The sequence below is a fragment of the Phlebotomus papatasi genome, chromosome 2 (genome assembly GCF_024763615.1).
Source record: "Phlebotomus papatasi isolate M1 chromosome 2, Ppap_2.1, whole genome shotgun sequence".
NCBI classification, from domain to species: domain Eukaryota; kingdom Metazoa; phylum Arthropoda; class Insecta; order Diptera; family Psychodidae; genus Phlebotomus; species Phlebotomus papatasi.
This window is the reverse complement of record NC_077223.1, coordinates 32214648-32225950: the sequence shown is the minus strand read 5'-3', so window position 1 is coordinate 32225950 and position 11303 is coordinate 32214648. Positions and strand designations below refer to the sequence as shown.

General features: G+C 34.4%; 1 protein-coding gene across 1 annotated transcript; it reads right to left on the bottom strand.

Annotated features, from left to right (window-relative positions):
• Positions 1-439: 439 nt before the first annotated feature.
• LOC129803535 (transcription factor SOX-14) lies at positions 440-6594 on the bottom strand. The gene is made up of 2 exons (XM_055850167.1): positions 6089-6594; positions 440-1145 (listed from the first exon to the last, which is right to left on the bottom strand). Exons 1-2 carry the CDS (start codon positions 6283-6285, stop codon positions 680-682), a joined length of 663 nt encoding a protein of 220 aa, XP_055706142.1. The 5' UTR covers positions 6286-6594; the 3' UTR covers positions 440-679.
• Positions 6595-11303: the final 4709 nt, after the last annotated feature.

Genomic DNA, 11303 nt, shown 5'->3' with positions numbered 1-11303 from the left:
TATCTTGAAAAATTCGAAAATCTATTTGAAGATCCAAAAAAGAGACTTTCTTACTTCTTAATACTTTCGCAAGGTGGCGGAAGTTACATCTTGTTCGAATTTCGTAGTGCTCAAGTGTCAAAAAGTGTCGGTCTTCACACATTGTTGTCAGGAAAAAAACTGAACAACGACGTTTACTTCTTGCCCCAATATTTAATCACTCCATAATCACTGAGTAACTCTTTTGCGAGCTTTTTAGTGCAATATTTGATGAATTTTTCCCAACTTGTTCGAGAATTTAGTATGAAAATTCGAAATTGAATTTGAATTCTTCGAACTTCAACGACTTTTTGTGCAAATAGAGTTCCATTTACCTTTCATCCAAGACACTATTGGAGAATCAAAATCTACTTCTGTTTAGGCTCAGGTATTACGTCGTTGAATCGTTGGTATTAGGTATTTATCAATTTAAAATAGAATCGGACTTATTATTTTATAAAGTTGGTTTTCGAAAATTTGCATAATATGTCAGAATAACTGAGACTATATTCACTAACTAACCCATTAAACTTGCAGGAAAACTATATTTTTTTGTAATTTTGAAAATTTCTCACTCGGGTTCATTCTCGTACAAGTTGTTAGCTCTTTCCAATTGCCCCTAAACAGCCGTGTGCTCCACGTTGAACCTTAGCGGTGTGGGTCAAATGACTGTGGATGGTGGTGGAGCCCCGGGTGCCGTTGGGGGCGGCGGTGATGATTTGGGTGACTTGACGCAGACGTATGACACGGGTGTGGGTGGTGAAGGTGGTGAATCTGAAGTGGGTAGAATGGTGGGGCAACCAAAGTACCGCCAAGGATGGTAGAGACCTCCGTTGGCACACATGGCCTGAAGTCGTGCTTGGAGATCGAGGGCAAATGCTGGATCAAGGGTGGAATAGTGCGGTAGTGGAAAACCCGGCGGCCTAGGTGGTAGACTCAGACTGAGGTCAAGGCTGGGCACAAAAGGGTACTTGGCTGGCATTGGAGAATCCTTGTTGGAATGTTGATGGTTATTGGAGGTGGGTGAATGATGATGATTTCCTTGTGGAACGGGTGACTTCACGAGGGTTTTGGGTTTCCGTCGTGGTCGGTATTTGTAGTCTGGATGCTCCTTCATGTGCAATGCCCTTTTTGTGAATAGTAACAAAGTGAAATTATCCTATTCGATTTATAGATATTAATCTAAGGTAGATTAGGGCAGAATCATATTGACAACAAAATGCTCGCCGTAGCCTCACCGTATTTCGTTAATTTATGCATTTCCATTGCAATTCTTACGCAAATTTTCCATTACCGTGTTACCTTATCTTATACTCGGTGGCACTAGATGAAAATAATATAAGACAATTGAAGAAATAAAACGAAAATGCGACAAACGACGAGCAAAAAAAACTGTACGAGTGATTGACCGTACAGTTTTTTTGCTCACCGTTTATCGCATTTTCGTTTTATCGAAAATGCGAAAATTTATTTTTCGTTTTGTTCGACCGGTGGTCAATATTTGAATGTTTGATGGTGAATTTCTAAAAAATTGTCACTGATTCGTATTCATTTATGGAATAATTGACCTATTAATGTTAGATCACGGCAAATATTAGTGCAAATATAAATAAATTGAATAAATAACTCTACCGGTCGAATTATGAAACCGGTCGACTTGAGGGCAATTCACCTTATATATATTTCAAAAGAAAACTGGACTTTTTTAGGCTCACTCAATTTCCTGCGAAAAATCGTGCTATTTAGTGAGCTTTTCCATTTTTTTTTTAACTTTGTGCAATAATATAGTTTGAAAACTCGAAATAGAGTTTTATTTGTGCAAATAGAGTTTTATTTACATTTTATCCAAGACACTTGGAGAATCAAACTCCAGCTGTTAACCCTTTAAGGACGAGAAGTTTTTTACTGACCGAAAAACAACAATAAAAATTACACCGATAAACAAAATGAATAAAGCGTCTTACATCTAACCTTAGAAAATCCAACAGAGTATGATTCGGTGTATTTTTTGTCTCTATGGACGATAGGGACAAAAATAGCCCAAAAATTAAAATAATTCTTCTGTCAATGGCGTTGAATCATAATTTTCGTTCCTATGAAAAATATTATCTATACTTATTGTATTTTCTAATGCCAAGAGATTTTTGCTTAAAAAAAGTTGGAAATATAAAAAAAAATCATTCATCAATGCGCTAATTTGAAAATTCGTCATTTTTGAGTTTAAATACTTACTATATAGCAAATAGTTGGAGATTTGAAGAAAATGTTCTAAATTCTTACAAACTTTTACTTTGTGATTACGTTCACACATTAGAAAAAAAATAACTTTAGATGGTCAGGAAAAATAATTTTCTCTATGGGTCACGATCTTTAAGAAAGAAGATAAAAAGCCTTTTTTATAAGAAAGAGAAATTTAGTGATTTGAGCTCTGCACTTTCCGTGTAATTGATATTAAATACCTGAAGAACTTTAGTAGTCCCCGAAGTCTTTAAAACTGATAAATTAAGTGCATTTTTTATTATCTGGTTTGTAAGATTTGTTATCGTCTTTAATGGGTTAATCGTAGTTTATTTAATATAATTAATTGAATTATGGATTAATCATATAACAATTATTAGTTATTTTACAAACTATATTACACTTGATAAGTATACGTTAGGTTGTGTTCAACACTATTATTTTATCTATGACATTTTGATTCACAAGGATGAGTCTAATATGATAGACAGACCTATGTTTCCAGCCTAGGAATGGTTTAACGTAAATATACTAAATTGTAAATACACGTAAATGTAAATATACGTAAATTGTGATTAGAATACATTAGTTTCCCACTAAGACGTCTCTCAGCTTAAACCGTAAGTCTGTTTAGGGCATAATTTACGTAATTAATTATTATGTAAGATGGTTGTATGTGAAAGGAAAACTTTTTTATTGTATCTTTGATAAATTTTATATAAAAATTGCACGGTTTTAAAGTTCTACATTAAGTACTGAAAAAATTGGATTTTTCGGTGATCAATTTTTCATACCTCCAGCATACTTTTTAGATCAGGAAAATTTCTTGAAATCAAAAAACTCATCCATTTTTTCTTCAAATGTTTTTTTTTTGCAGTCCCCGTTTTCTTTTGAATATCGCTACAAATTCAATTTTAGTTCAAAACAATTTTTGAGTACGAAGAAGAAGAGTGCCTTTTGAGATAGAAAAGGATGTAAATTTTGATTTTACGAAATTTTTCTGATTTAAAAGGTATGCCGGAGATATTGCTATTCATTTCTGCAGTGCCAAATATTAGAATATTTTTATTTAAATACGAAGATGTAATTTAAATTGTCCTTCTGTATACTCGATATGTGAACAAACTCGAAAGAAATTTACAGAAAAGTTAATCTTTTTTGAAACCGGATTCTCTCAATAAAATTCTACTGAAAAATAGGATCACACTTCAAAAATGGGAAAAATAGGAAGGACTTCAAAAATAGCATAGAAAATGTAAATCAAATCTGTTTTAAATCCACTTTTAACTCTATTTTTCCTAAAGTTTGATAATGATAAAAGCAATTTTCAAAACGCGATATCTCAGCAACGAACAATTTGACGCATTTTTAATGACACCATTGTTTGAGTCAACTGAAATTATATCTATTGAATTTCGAAAATAGTGTGAGGGACAAAAGTGGTTTTCGAGGTAGCATAGATAAATTAAAAAATTAAAACCTCTGGAATTTAAAACCGATTTAGAATCTGTTCGCCCTAAAAACCTGAGTGACTAAGATTTTCTGAGATAAAGGATATTTTGATTAAAAAGATAAAATATGAAGATATCACTTTCCAAATTGAAATTATTGAACAGAACAAACCTTTGGATTCGAAAATTGCAGCTGGTTATGCTTTATTTTCCTCGTAATTAGGAATTTTCAAAAACCACAAAAATATGAAAAAGTCGCATAAGTGTACTAAATTTCGCAAGGCTTGCAATTCCGGCCATTTTTTTGTTCCTCGAATTTCCATGAATTTTTAGTTTTTACGTACTCTATAAATTATGCAATGCAGAGAAATAACGAAAAATGCTGCTTCGACGAACGAGATGTGATGATAAAGACAATGGAAGAAAACCGAAAGAACAAGGAACTATGAGAACGAAGGTGGCCGAAATAGGCCACCAAAGCTATGTCTAAATTTTTGTTCGTTTTAAAATGTATTAAGAATGATTTTAATGAAAATAAAGACGATAAACGGTCTACAAGATTCCAAGCAACACTACTTAAGAAGTAATGAAAAAAATCAATTTGTATTAACCCTTTAAGGACGATTGGAACACCGGTATCCCATAAAGAAAATAATTTTTCCTGACTAAAGTTATTTTTTTCTTATGTCTGTACATTATTGTAAAGTAGAAATTTGAAGGAATCTAGAATATTTTTTGCAAGTCTCTAGCTATTTGCTATGTAGTAAATATTTAAGCTCAAAAATGGCGATTTTTAAATTCTCAAATTCATAATTTATTTTATTTATTTTTTACACTCCCAATCTTTTTAAACAAAATCGTTTTGGCAATAAAAACTACTATACTCATACGTAATATTTTTCATTAAAGCGAAAAATATTATTCATTGGTATTGTCAGAAAAATTACTTAAATTTTTGGGCTATTTTTGTCCCTATCGTTCATAGAAGCACAAAATACACCGAATCAGACTCTGTAGGACTTTCCGAAGTTAAATGTAAAACTTATCATAGATTATGTTACTCAGTTTAACTTTTATTGTTAATTTTCAGCCCGTAAAAAGTGTCTCGTCGTTTAAGGGTTAAAAATATTACATTTCAAACTTGAGATTTTGGCGCTTGCATGCAACTATGCCGAAATTTGGCACATTTACCCTACCGATCGGAGGTGTCTGAGCGTGGTGTAATTTTCAAGATCTTTGAGCTCTTGGGCGGTGTGACCCTCAGCCCATATTCCCTTAGGGGAAAGCGTTCTATCTTCGGCCGAGTCAAGCTTCGAACAATTTTTTTCCAATTTGTTATAGATTAATTTTGCCCATTATAATATTATATTTTAATATTTTATTTTAAAGTTATATTTTAATATTCAGAATACAGCTATAAGTGAAATACATTAAGCATATGAAAAAATTGAGTTGTCCAAAGCTTGAGTAGTCCGAAATTCTATTTTGTGAACTATAGTTAATAATATTAACTGTTTTCTATTAACTTAGATTAACAAAATGGAATTTTAGCTTTGAGAAGTAAGAGAAAAATTAAAGCATTCAAAGGCAGGCCACTTTCCCCTATACTTTTTTTTTCACAAAATTAATTCAATGGTAAAAGAAACTGAAGAAAGACACTTTTTTTGTAAATGTGTGCTTTTTTTATCTTCGACAAGCTTTCATAATTTTTGCACGTTATAAATTTTAAACAAATCTATCTATTGTGATATTCCGACGACATCGAATAATGTTGATTTTCTAATGTGTATTTAGTTTGAATCATTATAAAAGAGCATGTAGAATGTTGATTTCTCATAGTCGCTCGTATTGGTCACCCAAATCATCTTTATTATCAAAAGAAGCCCTTTTTTCTTCTAATCGATATTTGATTTTTGATAATATCTTGTTATGAAGAAAACACGTAGGGTTCTATTGGTTCAAGTTGAAGAATAAAAAGTCGTTGATAATTTGTCTGAAAAGGTGATATGTGGTGACAGGGGAAGAAAAAAAAGGAATGATATGTTTATAATCTAAATATCCACAATTCCGCTATTTTTATCTCCTTCATTCAACGTCTCATCCACGACACTTTTATTGAACACCCAGAGAATTGTTATTTGTTCAATCGAAATCCAATGTTTATTCACCACAAAAGTGGACGTGAAGCAGTTTTATTTATTCTTTATGCTGCTAAGGATTGTCGCTATCGAGGAGTAAATAATCTTTCTCTCTTTGGGGTGCCCTTATCACTCTTGAGCATTTTTGTTATCTTCATGGTATGATAGTGGAAAAAAATTGCTTAGCACGTTTTACTGAAAATGATGCGTCTTTTTTTTTTTGCAAAGGACTCATCTTCTTACCTCAATCTCTTGGCTTCATCGATGAATGGTCGCTTTTGGGATTCTGATAGGAGTTTCCATTCAGCTCCAAGTCTTTTGGAAATCTCTGAATTGTGCATTTTGGGATTATCCTGGGCCATTTTTCGTCGTTGTCCCCTAGACCACACCATAAAGGCGTTCATGGGGCGTTTTATGTGATCCGATTGGCTTTTGGACATTTTTTTCACAAGTTTATATAGCCTTAACTGAGTTCTTCTCCAAAAACAAAAGTCTTTAATAAAAATGCACACAATTTTTTGTCAGTCAAAAATTTCTCTTCATTTTGAACTCTGTGGAAAATTTCATGATAAAATGTCCTTGTGTGTTCTAAATCACAAATAATTCACTATATTTGATTCACAAGAAATCACAATAATTCCGAAGATTGTGAATAAATCTCCGATAACTTTGTTTTACATTCAAGTCCTTTGCGGTCTGTTCCGTTCTGTGGTTCTTCGACGTCTGAATATTCACTGTTGGATGGCATTCCTGATGGTGTGCTGGAAAGTTTTTTTTTTTGGCGCGACTGATATAAATTTTGAGGGGAAATCTGAGGTTGTGTTGAGTGATAAAAAGTCACCGGGTTTTTTTTTAGAGTCATCAGCACAATTCCTTGGGTACTATTCAGTGGTATTGGGAGACACCCCCTTTTCTTCCGAAATACAAGATTGCCCATCAGAGATGTGAAGTGGTTTTTCTTTTAAGTGCGCGCGGGGGTGGTTCGAAGGACCAACACAAAGGCTCCTTTCAATGGCGCTCATCATATAACAGACAATTGTGCGCATTTTGGTGCAAAAACCAACTTAGAGGGCATATGATGTGGGGTAAGAGAAAAAGATCGAGGGGATGAAGTGTATGTTTTTGGTAAAGAAATGCCTTAGACATGCGCAACTTTCGCCAATCCTGTGAGAGCAGGTGTGGCTTTTTACACTCTATGTGGCAACAGGTTGTTGTTCTTCTGGGGGAGATCCTTTCTTCTTTTCACTTTGGTGAAAAGCTACCCTTATTCTCAAAACCCAATACATTCTTTTTTATCAGGCCACCTCTTTCCTGATTATAGCATGCAAAAAGCCATCCACAAAGCTAATGCTCGTGGCTATTTTTCCCGCCAACTTCCCCGTTAGACAACCCCTAAAAGCTGACTTTTCGCGCCAAATGAAAAGTCATTGTAGTGGGGGTCAAATCATTTTCTCCACGCAGGCACGTTGGGTTGATGGTGACTGTATCTCCTGTAATTATAATGGGAATTGAATTGCATCAAGTGAAAGTGATTCGATTATACGAGAGGATGGGAGTTTATTTAGTGGGTTTTCACACAAGAGGATTTTTTTAAATCCAGTTCCTGAGGGCATCAGGAAAATTCCATTTAATTCTTAATCAACAATTACGTCTGGTTTTAATCTAAAAATCTGTTGGGCTGGTAACTTTTACCAGGATTAACTATATAACAATCATGCCCTTCGATGATTAGGAAAATTGTCCAACAAGGGGAAGATATTTTTCGTCTTGATGTACTTCACTGATTAAGAATTAAATTGTAGACATTTTTTTTAGCTGTCTGAAATAGTCATAAAAGATGAACAGGATGATCTTTATGTGCTGGACACATTTATGTCTTAAGCCGAGTGATGGCTTAACGTAATTATAATCAAAATAACGATTGGACTAAACTCCCATCAGTTTCTCACTAAGTAATTTCCTGACTTAAGCCGAGAGACGGCTTAGTCAAGAAAATGATGGAAATGTAATGTAATAATTATTTTGATTACAATTAAGTTAAACCGTCCCTAAGCTTAAGTCGTAGGGAGAACTGGGGTAGTAAACAGGGGTAGTTGTAAACACTGTGATTTTTTTCATCCATTTTAAGACTCCAGAGGATAAAACCCATAAGCATTCATAGATACCATGGGGATATATGTCCACAGATGAATTGGTCAATAAAATCGTAATTACTTTAAAAATTAAAGTCATTTTTCCCGAAAATTTTTGATATTTCCATTATTTTGGTCATTTGGATTTCCACCTGGAAATTAAAAACTGTGTAAAATAATCGAAATGTAGCAATACCAGTTCTTTCCTACATCTTTTAGGATTATATTAATGCATTTACTAGAGAAATTGAGATTCTCATTATTTTAAAAGAATTAATAATTGGACAGAAAACAGCATTTGGGGTAGATGTAAACAGGCAATTTCCCCGTAATTGTAGATGTCGCGAGTGTAGAATGAATGGCAAAATATTTTGTCTTTTTCTTCTTCATTTCATTCGTTTGACAGCTGCATCTCATGATGGGAAATGTTTCGTTGTGGTCAATAAGAAGTCACATGATGTCAAAATATGAGGAAAATCCATTGAAAAATATCTTTTATTTGCATGCTTTTAGTTTTTTTTTGCTATTTTAATTATTCTTTGTAAAAAGTGTAGTGATTTTTTGAAAAATAAGCAGTCTTTATATCTCTTAAGTAATCAAAATAATTGAAAGTGGTGCAAAGTTAATTTCAAGGGTGGAAAAAAGGGTGTTTACATCCTCCCCAGAAAGTGTTTACTTCTACCCCAGGTATTTTGTGGAAAGAGAAAAATGCACAGTGACACAAATTTTATTTTTATGGAAAACTGAATTATTTTCCAGCATCCGCATTACCCTCGATGTATTGCCTATACCCAAGGGTAAAACATGAGCTAAGAAATATTTTCCAAAAAATCACTGTGTACTTGGAAAATCACCTCAAATTCGCATCTATTGAAAATGTTTACATGTGCCCAAGTCTCCCCTTAAGTGTGTCCAGGCACATTACGTAGTATTATTAATCATATCGGAATACTTTGTTACAATGTACTCTGTGCTGAAAGTATCGGCTGATCGTACACCACCCAGGAGCGCCTTTCCCGTGATGTGGATGCTTCTTCTATGCTCCCAGAGTTTTTTGGGCGCAGTGGCGGTGCGTTTGTACTACGTTTTATCACAGTGAAAACGTCTTACCTGACATTCAGTTGCTTGTACTTACGTACGTAGATACTACGCCATATTACGTAGTGAATATTGTTATTGGTATTAGTGCTCGAACTGTACGGAACACTGGGGCATAGTCAAGATGTCAGGGGTTGAATTAGACAAGTGGGATATCGTATTATAGCATTGTCTTGGAGCAGTGGAGTGGGATGAGAACAAAATCCATATAGTATTTGGATTCCTTGCATTAACTTTTGGGGGGGTTGTCAGAACATTCTAAGTGTCTAGCTCTATTACTTTGGTCAAAAAAATAAATCAGAAGAAATTCTTCCATTCTGGCCGATTTTTTTACCATCTAGGGGAAGAAGGGGTTGGTTGTCTTTGCTGTAAATGGATGAAATGGACTCTGGGGGCCTCTCTCTCTAAAACATCCAAGACTGAAAGGAGGTCATAGTATTGTCTCTGATAACATTTTTCAGTATCGGTCAATTTGATCGGGTATGGTAGGAACAGGTATATAAAAATCTCGGTAGGTTTAGTGTTAATGTATCTAATAAAATGCAAGGAATATATGACGTTTTCTCATTAATCTACGTTTTCCGATAAAGATAAATGTTGAAATTTTGTATTCCAAATGGTACCGAGTAAGGTGTCAATAGCTCCTGACACGAGTTCTTAAAGTGTCAATAGGTGTTCCTTTCACCTTACTTTTATTAAATTTTGATCAAAATTTCAGGTGATAGAATCGGTTATAGGGGGTGGGAGGATTATGATTTAGAGGATTCAAATCGATTTTTTTAAAATTTTACTTAAGCTTTTGTGAACGAGTGTAAAGTGTCATCGAAACATTCGTCGTCGTCAGTGGTTAAAATTAAAATTGAGACTTTCCCATCCCTCTTGAATCGGGTGTAAAGAGTAAATATAAAAACTCACGGACGAAATAGAGAAAAATTTGCGAAAATTTTAAAAAGTTGTTCATAATTTTATTTTTTGTTTTTCCTAAACAAATAATGTGAAACTAATTAAGGAGTATTTACCACCATTAAATTCACGAATTCGAATATTTTAAAAAAATTAGATCGATTTATCACCCTTTTTTTCTTTAGGTTAGAGAACTTCAAAGGGGTGGCGAAGCGTCCCAGGCTTTGCGAAATGCTCGAACTCGAGATTTAGATGCTATACCTCAAAAGTATTTTCGCATCATTTACCGGTTTTCAAACGATTTGAACCGATTTATGGCTCAAAAGATCCCCAAAATAGTTTAAAAAGTAATAGAACTGATTTTCAGATAAAAAAAATTAGCTATCGGCTATGAATCGGTTCATTACCGGTTCAGAACCGTTTAGAACCGGTTCAGTTTTATAGGAAATTCCAAGACCTTTCCAATGAGCCCAAACATGACCCCATTCGTTTGATAAATGCGCCCTCTAGTGTCTTTAATCTTTGACCTTGAAAAACCGTTATTAGGAATGATTCAAGGCTATTTTCGTATATGGATGTCCAGATGTCCGCCTGGGTAATCTCTAAAACATATCCAAAAATGAAGAAAATCGCATGCCGCGTTTTCGAGCAATCCCAAAAAACATGGTTTTGGAGGAGCAGGGGAGGGGTGGGGGAAAATGAGGGGCATGTTAGCGATCCTTGGGTCGACTTATTGGGGGGTCTTCCGAAGGTTCAAAGTCGCTATCCCTAACCGTTTGGCCTCTAGAGCTGGCGGTAGCCGGACGGACAGTCGGACAGACGGACAAACATCGTGACGCCAAAAAACTCGAAACTTCAAATTTCCGAAATTCTACCAAAATACGACCCCATGGGGTTAAGGAGTCGAAATATAATAATTCAAAATCAAGGGATTATATAATACTATACCGCTCTCTTCGTGGAGTTTCGAGCAGTAAAAATCATTTATTACTTACTAATTAAGTTTCAGATACTTGAGAACTTCCAAGTACTTTTGGTACTTTGTACGCGGTGTACGTGATTTCTAAAGACAGCGTTGCCTTGAATTTTAGGGGATCTTATATAATTTTAGTGAAATAAATGTCTATTGTGTAATTAAATGATTTTGAGTATAATTAAAAATCTTTCTTGGCATTCAGGGGAAGATGAACCAATTGTTTTTGGTGAAATCCTCCAGTATATTATTGAGCCATTGAATGCAATGGGGGGTTTTATCAATCCAGAACACAACACACCCTTTCTTTGCCACTCAATTAAATCCTGTGAGGGGTTTTATGTGTGAAATT